At 42.2% G+C, this 15,542-nt stretch overlaps 1 protein-coding gene across 4 annotated transcripts in view; it reads right to left on the reverse strand.

The window, feature by feature from the left end:
• micu1 (mitochondrial calcium uptake 1) overlaps window positions 1–15,542 on the reverse strand; it is a 32,556-nt gene that overhangs the window by 1,606 nt on the left and 15,408 nt on the right. The window contains exons 6-12 of one of the 4 annotated variants that reach the window (XM_044373703.1): window positions 14,642–14,653; window positions 7,551–7,556; window positions 6,669–6,783; window positions 5,190–5,272; window positions 4,679–4,879; window positions 3,112–3,249; window positions 1,425–1,533 (exon numbers count right to left, since the gene is read on the reverse strand). In XM_044373703.1, coding sequence (XP_044229638.1) covers window positions 1,425–1,533; window positions 3,112–3,249; window positions 4,679–4,879; window positions 5,190–5,272; window positions 6,669–6,783; window positions 7,551–7,556; window positions 14,642–14,653 — 664 coding nt within the window. The remainder of the gene's footprint in view (window positions 1–1,424; window positions 1,534–3,111; window positions 3,250–4,678; window positions 4,880–5,189; window positions 5,273–6,668; window positions 6,784–7,550; window positions 7,557–14,641; window positions 14,654–15,542) is intronic. The other 3 variants (XM_044373705.1, XM_044373704.1, XM_044373706.1) reach the window with 3 other exon arrangements.

A 15,542-nucleotide genomic window follows, 5' to 3' on the forward strand; every position in this document is an offset into this window, starting at 1 on the left:
TCAGACTTAAAAGGCATGCAAATGGAGGAGGCAAGGTAAAGAGAAACAGAGGAATATGAAAATCAGTAGAGGGCTGGGATAAAAAGAATGTCTGACAAAACCTCCCTGCAAATGGCGAGACTTTAGGGAAAAGAAAAAAAAAAAAAGAAAAAAAAGAGCCAAATCGCTCCTCAAAAAAATCTCATTAGTGGCCTTTTTTTCTACCTTTAAGCCAATGTGCACTTCTAGATAACACACCCACATATGAGAAACTGTACTAAAAGGGTGTGAAATCATCAGATTTGAGAGTGAGATGAAAAAGATTCAAAGAAAGGAGAAAGAGAAACAATGATGTAAAAAAAAAAAAAAAAAAGGAGAAAAAAACACAAGAGCTCCTTCTGGCTGGAACAGTAGGCAGACAGTTTCGGTGCACGGACAACGGGAGGACAGACATAATTTGCGGACGCATGCCTGGCAGCTCATGTAGAAGCCTTTTTTCAATGCTCCTCCACGACATGCTTACAAACATACACACACGGCTTGTTACTGTGTAGGCGTGCTACTGAAATCAGACTCTGGAAACCATCACCTCTGGCTGGATCCTGCAGTCTCTTAAAGCAGCAGCTAATGGATGTGCTGACAGAAAACATATGGAGGCTTATTGAAGGGCTGAATCACTGCGATGAATGAAGGAAACGTTGATTCATCGAACAATTGCCGTATTATAAAAGCTACAGGTTTCCTGCGCTGCTCTCACATTAAATTGACTTTCATTGTGAAAGATGAAAGTCAGTGACAGTTGAATGAATTTAGTAATGATGAATGTGTTGAGGAGGAAAAAGGGGGGGGGGGGGGGGGGGGGGACTTTTGATTAATCTGACACAGTAATTGGTCTTTTAATTTAATACCAATCTTTAATTGGTTGTAATTATCCATTGTAGATAAGACTGTAATAAGACGACCACCAAGACTGCAGTCTTAATGCAGTGTTGGTGGGAATCGTTGGTGCTTAGGAGGCAAAGAACAACCATGCAATGATGGGTCAGCCGAGTCAAAGCCCCCCCCCCCCCCCCCCCCCTCTCCATCTCTTAGTGATGATGCTGGCATGTGTCACTAGGAATCAGCAGCCTGTACTGTTAAGTAGTAGCGATCTGTCATGCGTGTATGTTCGTGGTCCGAGGATTGAAGCATGTGTTCTGCTGTGAGGCCTGGAGGAAGAAGTAGTAGATGAATGGATGGATGGACATACAGATGGCAAATAGTTGAGCTAGGATTGGGAGCAAAGCCATGCAAAAAAAAAAAAAAAAAAAAAGAGATGTGAGAAGCCGATCTGGCTGGCTGGAGTGTTAGCAGAGACAGAGGAAGGGGCAGCAGAGAAATCTAAAGGTGGAGGAATTAGGGAGAGAGAGAGAATGTCAGAGGAAAAGGGCAAATTAGAGGTGTACCTTTATCTATGGAGGCTCCAGCCATGTGGTAGAAACTCAAGGCTGTGTCCACATCATTTACATTCTTCAGGAAAGTAAAGAAATTCTCCACCTCCTCGAATGTGATGCCCTACACGAGAAAAGAAAATATTTTTTTAAAAAAAGGTCAGGGACAAATCTTTCCTACAGTTTTTACCTGAGCCAATACGGCACTGCAGTCCTGTGAAAAACCAACCAAATATTGTCATGACAAAAGGTGCGACTGCACAGTGATGTTTGGGGAGCAGCGCAGCGGTGTGACACAAATGAGGAATTGGGCAGAAGCATTGGACATACATGGATGAACAGTGTGAAGCGCAGGGACAGGAGAACAGACGGTCTAAGACACACACGCACATACCTATACACATATTAACAGATGCACAGTCACACAGCTGCCACGCTGCTGATGAGCTCATTTGCATAGAAAACTAAACAGCTGGTCTTAGACAGTAAATATCACTTTTTCTCATTTACCGTCCAGGTTATGCCAATGCTGAGAGAGAGAGAGAGAGAGAGAGAAAGAAAGCAGGATGGAGAAAAAAAACAGAGGAAGAGAAGGAGAGAGAAAGATGCTTACTGCAGTCTAATTCCTTGGAGAGACACAGCTCTGGCAGCACCCCGGCTCATTTTTTTTCCTCATGCCTGGGAGGTACAGCAGCATCCCTGCTTTCCGTTTTCTTTTGTCTGCTAATCGCTGCATTTAACCATCAAACTTGCCTCATCATAGCTCAGTCTGACATCTGCGGTGCTTTAATGTATACCAACAAGCGACCATATGATGTGTGCCATCTTTAAAAAACAATTTAAAAAAAAGGGGGGAAATTTGGCCATATTTTGCTGCAACACCTCTAGAGGATACGTTATGCTTGGGTGTGACTTCAGTCAAATGACTGATGGGGCTCATTACAGTGAAGCAGAACCAGCATGAAACCAAAGTTCATTCAAATCGCTGGAAATGGGAAAGGGATAGACATGGACTGAATTTGACTTCAAGCCCTCTAAATCTGGAATATTTTTAGATTTTCCCCCTGTTTGGTCTGTCCCAGTGGAGCCATTTCACTTGCTTAAAGCAACGGGGTGTTTTTTGGTGTATGAATGGCTGGGTAAAAGAAAGTCGAAACTCTTTTTCTTTTTGTTAGAAACCTTGCCGAGCCATGGTGATATTCAGTCCGAAGTCAACTAAACTGAATAAGCAGTTGTTGATTGATAGAAGAGCAAATGAGGGGGAGGACAAAGCCTGGAGTAAACAGAGGAGGTGAAAGACACTGTCAGAGAAGGGGCTCACTAAGGAGCTCACAGAGAGAGATGGAGGACTAACTTATGCCCTTCTGCTGGGCACTGGGTGCTCTTTATTTGGTCATCACAAACAGAGATAGTGGAAGGTAGAAGAGTTGGTGACAGTGAGTGCTGGTGAGGTGGATAATGTCAGGCTCAGAATGTGCTGTCCTCTCCCTGTGATGCATTACCTCTCAATCCTGTCTCTCACACACACACTCACAATGTCCCAGTCCAATGTCCTTTTCCTTCGGGCACACACTGTCTGTCACACAACTTGTGTTGGCTTATTAGTTGAAACTCTCACACTCATATATAACCACAAAGCACCAATTACTTATCTCAAGAGTTCCATGCACACAGGAATAAAAACACACGCAGATTTATCTACCTGTGCATCCTTAAACATCTTCTTCAAGCCCTTCTGCATCAGCTTGAGTTTACGAGACTGGACGCCACTATAGGCCAGCAGCATACCCCCGAACTGTCTCTCTGTGATTCTGCCGTCCACGGGATCGTTCCTCTCAAACTGGAGGGGGGAGGAAGAGAGAGGCAGATGAAGATTGAGTGCTGTGCAGAGGGACAAACAAATTAATAAGAGAAGGAAGGCATGGGAAGATGAGAAACAGTAAATACTGGTGTCAGGCTTCGAGTTGAATCATGCTTGGAGCTGGCTTGGTGACATTAAATCTGCATGTGCATTTTTTTTTTCCAATGTTCCACTGGAGAATGGCTTAACAGCAGTGGGCCTTGACTGTTTCAGGTCAATCCGGTTGATTTATATGTGAAGCTGTTTGACAGCCACACGGCTGCTTTCCTCTTTTCTCTCTGAACATGCTGACCTCTCAAAGTGTTACTGTTGTAATATTATTGTCACACAAATTAAGAGAGGCAGTTCATGACTAAGCAGAAAATAAGCCCGGAGTGAACATTTCAGGGTGACTTGACCCTTCATGAAGCATCAACCTTTTGTGGGGGCCAGTTAAGGCCAGTAACCCTGGTTATCATGATATTTCTGTTATTATGCATGGACATACAGGTTTGTGAAAGACAGCTTCCTTTCTCCCCATTTTTTATTAAAAAATACTCAAAACGATTTGTTGATCATCAAAATAGTTGGTAATTAATTTTCTGTCGATCGACTGATTGACTGAAGTGTTACAAAATAGAGTGTGAGTATAAGAGAAGTGAGAGAGATAAGTGAGGGAAGGAATTGGACACCCTGCGAAAAATGGCTACAGCTGGTCAAATATGGCCCCAGGATGAGCTGCAGTCTCAGCAATTAAAGAAAGGTGAGGTAAGATGAGGTAAGGGCAAGCACGTGAAAGAGAGACATCAGGAATAAGAACAACCACCTTAAAAACAGAGTTAATCTTATCTGTGGCATTATGATTTCAATCTGAGAGCATCGTGCTATCATTAAGACCTGACAGATAGCTCTTTCTCTCTGGCAGATGCTCAGACTCGCATCCCACTCTTGGAGCTTTAGATGACGGCGCCAATTACGGTTCAAAGTATTAGTTAGGCACTACCCACGCTAATTAATATGATAACCATATGCTTAACAACACTAAGCAGTTGCTGTTGCTGTAGAAGCAGGAAGACAGACAGACAGCCTGGAGAGAGTGCATATACGGCGTATTTGTCAACCTCAACCATTGTTGTTCTTTGAATAACGCTCACCTGTCACTGCCTCCTTATTTCTCCTAATCTTGACTTGAACATATTTTAGTTCATTTGTCTACTGAGGGAGTAAATGTAACACAGATAGCAATATTTACTTCCTCTTAGTTGGGAAGCTGTTAATTTTTATTTGTAGTCTCTGGATAGCTGCAGAGGATTTACGAAGACAGCAAAGCCGAATGAATTCATTAAAACTGAACACAATAGTGCCGTTAATCAGTAGATGAAATATTCTCAGTATAATCTTCCACTCATTCACTTTCCCTTTCCATTACCTCTAGTTTGAGCACGTCATGCTGCAGTTTCCTCTGAAACTCCAGGAAGCTGCCGATGGTGAGTTTTCCCTTCAGGTCTTCCCCAAAGAAGTAGGTGGTGAGAGCAGAGCTGCAGCCGGCTGTCTTTAGGGTGTTTCCTGTGGTGGAGCGGTCGCGGTGCCGCATGCCCATACTGGTCTGGGAGCGAATGATGCTCTGGACCTACAGAGGTAGAGTGGAAGTAGGGGTCAAACATTGACCAGATTCAAGTTGTAGAGCAGGAAAAAAAAGAAGAAAAAAACACATCAGTGGTGCACATCAGTGTAGGAACTTATCAATTGCATGTCAGTGTGTGTTAACGGTTACTGAAATACAATCCACAGCTGCTGTAGATATTAAAGCACAGTCCAAATGTGTGGGCTGGCTATTTTAACCTGGTGTCTCTTTTAATATATTGATTTTTTGTGTGTGTGTGTGTTAGTGTGTAACTACTGTATGCAAGGTATGCTGCTGCTACTGATCACAAACTAACCTGTTCAAACTCCTCCAGGTCCACCTCTCCATCACCATTCAGATCAAACATCTTAAAAGCAATCTCAAAGTTCCTCTGGGGAGCTGGACACCACAGGACATAAACACAAACACACACACACACACACACACACACACACACACACACACGCACACACAAAGGAACACATTCTGAAATCAATACATCACAATATGAAAACAACACGTCACACTGAATCGACCCAGACAACAGCTAAAGAGTTCGATACCGGCTCAGTCATTACACATCAATGGCGCGGCCTCTTCAGCCTTCATCTCACCCTGCCAGTGATGCTTTAGATGCTCTTTTTTGAGCAAAAAGCCATCAGAGTGCACAATGATTACTATACAATCAGTGTCACTCTCTGCCGACAGGGAAGCTACTAGAACAGACTCTGCGCTGCCTATATGAACAAGGAATACAACATTTGCAAAAATGGTATTTGAATTTGTATTTGCATTTGCTGCACTGTTTAATCAATCAGTGCACTTTATGCAAATGTCATTATGCAACATATTGACACATTATTCCTCATAATACATTACTGCTTATCTTCTGTAGATATATTTATGACATTCAGTAGCATTATTAATTCAAGTATAATACATATCAGATGTACTCACTGTAAATTCATGTATTTAATTAATCAAATTCATATATTTTCCTAAGGAAAATATGAAATAATTAGTTGGTATTTTTCCAATGCTTACAACTAGTAGTTGCTGTGTTGCTGTCCTGATATTTACAGACTATTTTGTATAATCTCTATTTGTTAAATTCAACTTGCTTCTTTTTACTACATAACCATTTACTCCTTCAACAACTCAGTTCCTTCAAGGGAAATATTAAAGATTCATCTAGTCTTATCTGACAAAGGATTCAAAGCGGTAAACATGAACAACTTGGAGGTTGGAATCAATGTGTGTGTCTGTCAGGCAAAATATGTCCTCCTTTGTACTATTTTGGTGGCCATGTTAAATGGATTGAAACCAACCATAAGGCATCCTGCCCTGTCTGCTTAAAAATGACTTGTCCTTGAAAACTTCCCCAGAGACTTTCTCCATATGAACGGATTATAATAAATGGTCGAGCTAAGCTTCGGATAAAAGTTTACTAGCGATTGGAGAGGAAGCACTCAGGGCTTTTCATTACTGTCGAGTCTGACACATTCCGAAAGGAAACATAAATGTGAAATCTACTCCCTGTTTCTAGTAATGCCTTATTTATTAAATAGAAAGACAGGCAGCTTTCTAACCTGGCTGATAACATTCTATTGGAAAAATGATTTCCTCTTCACTTTCTGTTGTAACTGAAGCAGTAAGAAAGCAGAGATCAGAGAAGACACATAGGAGATTGTTTTGGGATTTGATTCATGATCAGTGTGCAAGGTAAGGCAGCGGGGGTGGGTTATATGAAACATTTGATCTCTGGGCAGTCCGTACAGTTCAACGATGTACTTACTGGACAGCACAGTGGTGAGGAAGATGTAGTCAGAGAAGGAGATAAGGCCACATTCTCCCAGTGTGTAAAATATGCTGTCCTCATCTGCAAACTTCTCCCTCTCCTGGGCTATCTTCTGCTCATCCAAGCCAGGGCAAAAAAAAAAAAAAAAGAAGTTAAATTAAAAACATTTCACATGATTCAGCACAAGCCATATGGCTTTTACGGCTGCCCCAGGTGTGGCGGCTTTGTGTGTGTGCAAGCAAGAGTGTGTGTTTAAGAGCAAAGCTCAGTCAGAGACATGCTCAGACACAGAGACGTACACACACACTGTACTTACACACACAGAGACAAAAAAAATTACAATGCATAAGGATGACTACGTAGAGACGGCTTAATAGAATAACAGTCATGCAAGTGCTGCATACACATGGAGGCAGGTGAGGGTGGTAGTGTCGAACAATTAGTCTGTGGTCAGTTCGTGTACAAACACATTATCCACCAGAGGTTGTACTCACAGAGTGTAATTGACATAAAGAGAGGGGGAAACATCACGAGAGACTGTAGCACAAACACACACACTATTGATAAACCATATCTGTAACACAATCCAAATGTATTAATCATTAAAAACAAAGTGACTTTCGCTCGCTTTCACACAGACACACATACAAACGCACAGTTAGCTGACGTTTAATTCTGTTAGCATGTGTATATTTACAGCATTGCATGAAAGTGTGACTTAATCACATGCACACTACACAGTCAGTGACAGAGTCTTTGATATATACAGTGTCCCACTAGTAGGACGCTCCACCAAACAGAGTGGACAGACGGACAGAGCATGCCTAGGAAGGTGTGGGGAGAGAGTGGCTGGGCCACGCTAAGCCCTTGTGGAGTTACCTCCGTCTGTAAGAGGTCCATTTCAGAGGAGGAGGAAGGAGGAGAGACAACTGTTAGAGAGCAGCGTGGCCTCTGCTGTCTTTAGCAGGGCCTTGAATGACAAAGACGCATGTGCATTCATAGTGTCGCACACAGCACACACAAACAAAACATCTTGTCCAAAACAAGATAATTAGGGGATACCACACAAATTAAGAATTCAATTATGTCTGGTGCTCTCTGCAGTTTTGCAATTAAAATTTATACACATAAACAAGACTGCCTGCCAAAACTAGAACGTGTCAAACAAAGACTGCTTTCTCCAGCCTTGTCAGTAACAGCTTTACGGACAAGGCTGTCAGAGCAGTTATTTGTGCCTATTGTCTGTTTCCTTTTTCCACCTTTTCTCATATCATTGCCTGAAAGAGATGGGAGAAACATTTATTTAACTGGAAGACATATCTGAAAACTAAAATTTGGTGGCATCCCCCTTAATAACATAAATTCATTCCCCATATACCGACTCCCTCCTCATGAGATACATATAATGGCTACTAAAGACAATTGGTATAAGCTTAGAAAATGTATCACTATCCCCAATTCATGTCCATCTTGGCTCTTATTCGTCACTGATGCAAATATAGCAAATAGTGGTTTCTACTGTAACATTTATTATTGATGGTATCTACATTTACAGTATACAGGGAGAAGGGAGTGGGAGAGAGAGAAAAAGTTATTTTTGGAGCAGTGCTACTAGTTGAGAGGAAGAGATATTCTTGGTGCCTTGAGATTGGGAGATTTTTCGGTGTTTCCTTATATGTGTGTGTGTGAGTCCTAGAAAAGGACAGGGAAAGAAGAGAGAGGGAAAAATGGAAAATGTGAATGGGAAAGAGGTTGGTATCTGGCCCTGAGATTAGAATGATGCCACACGGAGAAAGCCCTCTGGGTCTGAGGTGAGCTATAGCCCTGATGTCAGTCCACTAAAAACAGAAACGACACACACAACCACTTAGGTGTGTATTCAAATGGGCATACGCATAAAATACTGCCCACACAGACACCCACATAACCATTCACATGAGAGAAATAAACACACCGGGCCCTCATTATAATGATCAGAACAGAGGCACAGAGGACATAAGGTATGATAACTCACCCTTTAAGTCAAGGACAAAAACAGCTCAGCAGAATAGCCAAAATGACATTGAAGGAAAACAAATCTAATGGCTGAAGATACAGCTGATAAAAGAAAAGGATTTCAGGGTCTGCATTGGCATACTAACCAATAAACAGAAAAAAAAAACCTTTTAGTCGACCCTACAGCTTTCAATCTCTTGCTCTTTCCCACATACATATTGTGCTATCATACGTACATCTCTCTGACAAATGATGCAACATTCTGCTTTCTCTCAAGCCGACATGAAGACATATGGCAGTGTGAACCTGTGCCTGTCAAGCTGTGCTGTGGGTTTCTTTTTTGGCTTTTAAGCTTTTTCCACAGAGCTTGTGGCTCTGCTGTACTATCTTCCTGATCATCCTTCATCTTCCTGCCACTGATGTAAGCCTCTACCTCTCACTGACACTATGCAACATGAGGTGATACAGCAAGACGCTACTCAACACTACAAAACGAGCTTAGATACTTCTACGATAAAGAAGTTTTATCATAACAAGATACATATTAGGTTACTTTATTCCCAAGACAGACTTGGATTCTGTGTCTCATCAGTCTTGTCCTTCATCAGTTTTGATTCATCAATTCAGAGGACATTATGCCTATAAAACACGCTGCTGCAATCACTACAAGAATCCCAACTACATCAGAGTCGGTATTAAACACTTGTCGTAAATTTTTCCCAAAGCACTGATCTTTAAATGACTGTAAACGTAATTGCTGCAGCACTCAAGTTAATTAACAGCTAATGCCTTGTCTGTCAGTGTGTGTCTGTTGATCAGTGTCAGCTCTGTGGCTCTCTGTGTGTATGTGAGCAAGATTTCTTTTTAAATCTCCGCCTTGAGCCTGTTCATGTCTTTCTACATGTCTCTCTGTGTCAGCCAAGCTATGGCCAAGTCCACAGGCTGTGCTCAGATGAAGGGCTGAACAGCCCAACTAGCTTGTGAGTTGAGGCAGAAACACAGTGCTGACAGAGCTGCTGGCTAGATGGCGCTGGCGGCAGGGCAGTCAAATGTACTGCTGTCATATACACACACACGGGCAGGGTTAAGATCTAATCTCTCCAGTGCACCAGGCTACCCAGCAGCCCGATTGCTGCCCTAGCCAAATTTCAACTAGCCCAAGCTTAAAGAGTCCAACAAATGGGACTCATGCAAGTCAAGCACAGCCAGTGGCATGCATGCAAAAGGGCTAAATCTCTTTCTGCTCATTTCACATGAATGGCTAAGAAACACTTTTCGAAACACACTGCTGCCAAGTGAAACTTAAAAACTAAACTAAAAATTAAACTAGAAATACCACCTCGCGGTTGTATGCCTCCACCAACCAGTCAAGTTGCAGTTTACATCCATGTCCAGAATCATGTAATATTTGTAGTGAAGACTTTGAAGGAATTTAATAAAAGGTATTAAGTATATTTTCCTTATATGTGTTCACATGCTTGGCCAGTAAAGCTGATAGAACAAAAAGTTGTAGCCGTGACAGTAGACAAAGCTTGAGATATGGATGTTGCTGCAAAGAAGCTACAAATTCTAAAACTTGGATGCTTCACTCACATCTTCAACCCGGCAGCACTGAAGATCTAAACACACCACAGTTTCAAGATGGGCACCCAAGATTAATGTCACCAATTCAGTATCTGAACAAATGTGAAATATAGTCACAACCTACTCTTCTGTTCCTGAGTTATATCGTTTGTTGAATAATGGACAGAGAAGTGTTTTTGCGGAACATTATGATGTCACAGTGAAGTTGACTGTTGACCTTTTGGATACAAAATGTCATCACTTCATCTTTTTATCCTATCAGACATTTGTGTGAAACTTTGTCATAATTATCACATGAATTCTTGAGTTATGGCCAAAAACGTGTTTTGTGAGGTCACAATAATCTTGACCTTTGACCCCCAAATGCTAATCATCCTTGAGTCTAAGTGGACATTTGTGCAAAATTTGAAGAAACGGCACAGAGACGTTCTTAGACTACATCAAAGTTATGTCAGATGTTCACACTTCATTGTTAAATCCAGAGTGTTGAGGAATTATTTGCTTGTTGCAATACATTTTTACATCCTCAGCCTCTGTAAACCATCACTGTCTACAGATAACACTCAACAATGATGAAAGCTTTAATATATTGCCTCCATTTGTTCTTCCAAACAACTATACAACATAAACAACTTAACATGATCAAATGAACCACACGGCATTTTTACTCTGATGGGTTCAGCTAATGTGACAACTGTGCCGTTATGGAGGAATACATTTCTTTGACACCCAGCATCATCATGTCATAACAAAAGAAAACAGGCAGTTTTTCAAGTGAATGTGATTGAGATGATACATTATTCAACACATTATTCTGCAATCTTCTCACATGAATATTCAGATACTAAAAATATGTCATGTGCCTCCAATCCGCTGTATAATTTCTTGCTTGCTTCACTCTCATTATTTACTGTACACTGCTCCGCCAGCACTTTGTGTGGCCAGGAACTTGGCTTAGGAGCTGATGGAAGCTTAGACTTGGCCCTCCCTAATGCCACTGTACTGGCTGCAGTGCTTCGTTATTGATTAGATCTGTGACCCTGTCCAACACTGCAGCTGCAGACACCCCGATAACGGGAAAGGGGAGGGGATGATGAGAGGTAAGTATATACAGTGAGCCACGTACATTCTGTCCAAACTTTGAAATAGGAATTATCCGACTAACAACACAATGATTTTTCTGATATTATAGTATGTGTCTGTTGTCTGTGCGGTCTCCTCTGAGCGCCACAACAAAGAGATGAGTTTATAGATCTACTCTGCAACCTGACACTGAGGATGAAAAGCACTCTCTTTGTCTACGCATTCATGACTGTGTGTGTGCTTGAGTGATGCCTGTCCCCGAGTGGCCTCTCATCTTTTGTACAGGTGAGTCTCAGTGGAACTCAATGCATCAGTAGGGATATACTGATTAAAAAAAAAAGGGGGGGGGGGGGGGGGGGACGTGCACGGTGTGACAGACGGAGAGTGCGGAGTGAGTGGAAAAGGGAGAGGCGAGACAGATGCATTAAAAATAGATCATTATCTTTACATGTATGTCCTTTGTGCAGCTTTGCTTGCTCTGGGGTTAGTGTCACTTTGGCAGGCACAATGAAAAGATGTGAGTTTCACAGGAAAGGTGATTCAATGACCAGCTTCAGGGGAAAGTCAACTCGGGTCTGAGGCTGACATTTCTGAACGGTGGCTGAAAAGCCTCACTTGGCCTGTGCTGCAACACATACAACTAGGTCACTGTCTCCATCCGCGCTCCGAAGAAAGCCACTGACACACTACATGATTATATATTTGACACACTGCCTTGAACGTCACCTCAAATATACACACGTAACCAGAATCTATTGCTGACAGTGGTCAAGAGTGAATGTTTTCTCCTTGTATATGGGGATACCTTAGGACCAAAACGCCACAGCCTCTAGGTGAGTGGGCGGGTGTGTGTGGGTGGGTGGAGAGAACACTAATGTATTAGCTTTCCACATCCAGTCCCTTGGGTAACCAAAGAGCAGGTGTACCATTAATAACTCATAATTATTCTGGGAGTACATTCAGAATAATGGACCCTGATGCGGAACACTCAATAAATAAATTTTGGTCGCTGAGGAATGGCAGCTGTTCACACGAGAGGAGGGGGAACCAAATTAGCTGACCGGGTGCACAGATCAACCCAACCTCTACTAGATTAGGAGAGAACAGAGAGATAGAGAGAGAGAGAAGGAGCTAGTGTGTGAGTGTGTTTGTGTGTGTATGTGTGAGCTTTCATAGACACAATCATAGAGAGAGAAAGAGGGCAAAGACAGCCAAGTGAGAATTGAAGAATTGAAGACTGTGAAAAGATAGAGAAATAGAGCAGTGACAGTCCAAACAGCAGCCCTCGGGAGCTTCCTGTGAAATTAGAAAGAGTGAACATGACAACAGTTGGTGTGACAAGAGGCTTGTTTCCATTGGAGCAGCCCCCCCTCCGCACTCCTTCTGAGTGACAGGTGTCCGCTCTCAGTCGCAGCAGATCAGGCGGCAGACGCTGTGGCTTTTCATACAGAGAGGGCCACAGCATGTAGGAACAGTTTGGATACATTTCAGATGTACAGACTGAGTGCTGCCTTCAATGAATCTAAACCATGCTCTACAGAAATCATGCAGCACTGACATCTGGACAATCCAGAAAATGGATTTGTGAAGGCTTTCAAGCACATCAATACAGCCTCAACTTTAGCTAACAGAGCCATTTCCTGGGTCCAAAACCACCCTGTGTTGCCACCATGCGCAGAAAGGGGGCGCCACCACCAGCTACTTTCTCTGAGAGATACAGGCAATAGAGCACGGCATGCTGGGAAAAAGACTAGAGTGCCAAAGCGTGTGGAAAGCTAGAGCTGATATTTCTTAGACAAGATGAAAGGATGAGAGGGAAAAGGAGTATTTATAAAGCAAGACAGAGAGGGAGTACAGGGGAACAGCACTGCTATCATTTGACCAATACAAGTCCCTTATAAATGACTCATTTTAGCTGCTCTTTGCATCTCAGCTTTGCAAGATTTGACTTTTTTTTTTTTTTTTTAAATTATAGTATAGATGTATGTGAACTTTACTTTGGGGCACTGACTAGCCAGTAAATTATGTAGCAGTGCTGCAGTAGTTTAATGATCCCTGTAGAGGCAAAGTATAAAGTCTTCACTTTTAATAATTCAGCAGGGAAGGCATGGTAGGCAGCTGTCTCCAACAGGCTATACAAAGGGCATCAGGCAGGTCTCCAATACAATGTCCAATAACAATACAGAGTATGCATATTTGATACAATAGGGTGTGTGCCTACTTCAGTTTCTGACACTCCCCATCATTAAAAAGATGAACAGGTTGTAACCTGCCCTTTGCTGCTCTTGGCTTATCTTCACATCACCCTGACTGACAGGCATTCAGACCTGCTTAAAGGCCAAATCATTTAGTAGATAAAGCTTATAGGTCAAAGCTCATTTATCTACGTTTACCCACATAAATGTGTATATCAGAACATTAAAATCACCAAAGGTTTCTCAAAAGCACTTTGGTGAACTTAACATTCATGTTGTTAGAAACAAGGGTGCCGCTAACTGCTGAAATGAACAAATTATACACATTTATGTAATTGACTTAGTGTCTGGATATATGGAAATAACAGATAAGGCAGAGGTGAAGAGGCAGAGTGGTACATTCTCCACCAAATGTGTCATTTTCCATATTAGGACATCTCAGAGTGTATTTTTGTGCTTATACCATGGCCACTTACCACAGGGAGAAGCTGCATCATTTAGATTATCTGCAGTTTAAAGTGTACCTTTGACATGACCCGCTATACAATTTTGCTGAACACCTGCCAGCCAATCATCTAGTGGCCATGATATAATCTGCTTATTATATGAGAAAATACAGTGGTGGTGCTCTATTCTACTTCCATCCTCATACTGTTTAACTTCCCCCTTCCTGCTGAGTGCAACACCTACTGCACATGTACCCTGTGAGAGAAAGGCGAGGTGTAAATTCAACGTTTTATTACCAGTCCACTGATTTCTTGTTAAAAGAAATATACACTTAATGCACAGTTTGGCTGCTGTCCTAAACATAGTGATCGTAAATGTAACTGAGGCCGTGACTGTGGTTTTCAGACTTGCTGAAGCTGAGATGTGGTAAATACAGAGAAACTACTTACTTAGCTGTTCCCCTGGACTAACAACAGTGAGTAGCTATGCCCTTCTCATTAGTAGGGAGTGAGAGAGTGAGTAATAAAAAGAGAGAAAAATTAGAAAAGAGACATAGGAAAAAAAAAAAAAAGAAAAAGTATAAAGTAGAGGGAGGGAGTAGGTAGTGACTACAAAGTGCAGTTTTTCATTCAGGTGCACACATGCTGCTCGGCACACACCCCATACCTGCCAGAAGTCCTGCAGAGAGGGAGGGGCAGAAAAAGAAGGAGATGAGAGGGAGGGAGGAGGACGAGGAGGAGGGGTGGGGAGTTTATGGGTGGAGAATGGGGGGGGATCAGTAGGAGGAATGGTTGGGGGAGGAGACAAAGAAAAAGTGGGGATTTTGGGAGGATGATGGTTATTCACGAGGAAGGGTAGAGAGAGAGAAAATGGAGGGATTACTTTTTATGTGAATGAGAGAGAATGGTTGATAAGAGCACGAGAGTATAATCAACAGTTAACAATTGCAACATCAGGTCACATCAGATCAATTTACGATCATGGCAGCTGAAAGCACGCCCACATTATACAAGGTAAGAGAAGAAAAACACAGATGAATGAATTAACAGCAGAGAAAGGTGAGACACAATTGGTCGAACAAACACAAGCAATCCCATTTAAAGACTTCTAAAACAACTGTGTGCCCGGGACAGGAAAATAAAAATAAAACAAACAGGATGAGTCAATATGAACAACAATTGTTAAACAACCACACAGGGCATCTTATGTTTGCCTTTACAGACTGAACCTGGAACAAATTAGTGTCAGCAGGAGAGGGCGTGGAGGGGGGGAGGGGGGTAGTGAGAGGTTCATGACACAAACATTTTTACATGTTCTCATTTGGCAAAATGGCTCGCATGTGACAAATCTCTTAGCTGGCGTGCCTATTTTTAAATAAAACCATGGGAAGAGAGACACAGAGGTCTTTTAAGAGAGCTCTCATGTTACTCACATACACAATACTATACTCCTCTCTGCCATCGACCTTAACCTTCATCCTACTTTGCCACCCAACCCCCATCTGAAAAGCTCCTCTTGTACTTCACCACACCCTCCATCAACTTCATGATTTACACACACTACAGAT

The sequence above is a fragment of the Thunnus albacares genome, chromosome 14 (assembly GCF_914725855.1).
Source record: "Thunnus albacares chromosome 14, fThuAlb1.1, whole genome shotgun sequence".
NCBI classification, from domain to species: domain Eukaryota; kingdom Metazoa; phylum Chordata; class Actinopteri; order Scombriformes; family Scombridae; genus Thunnus; species Thunnus albacares.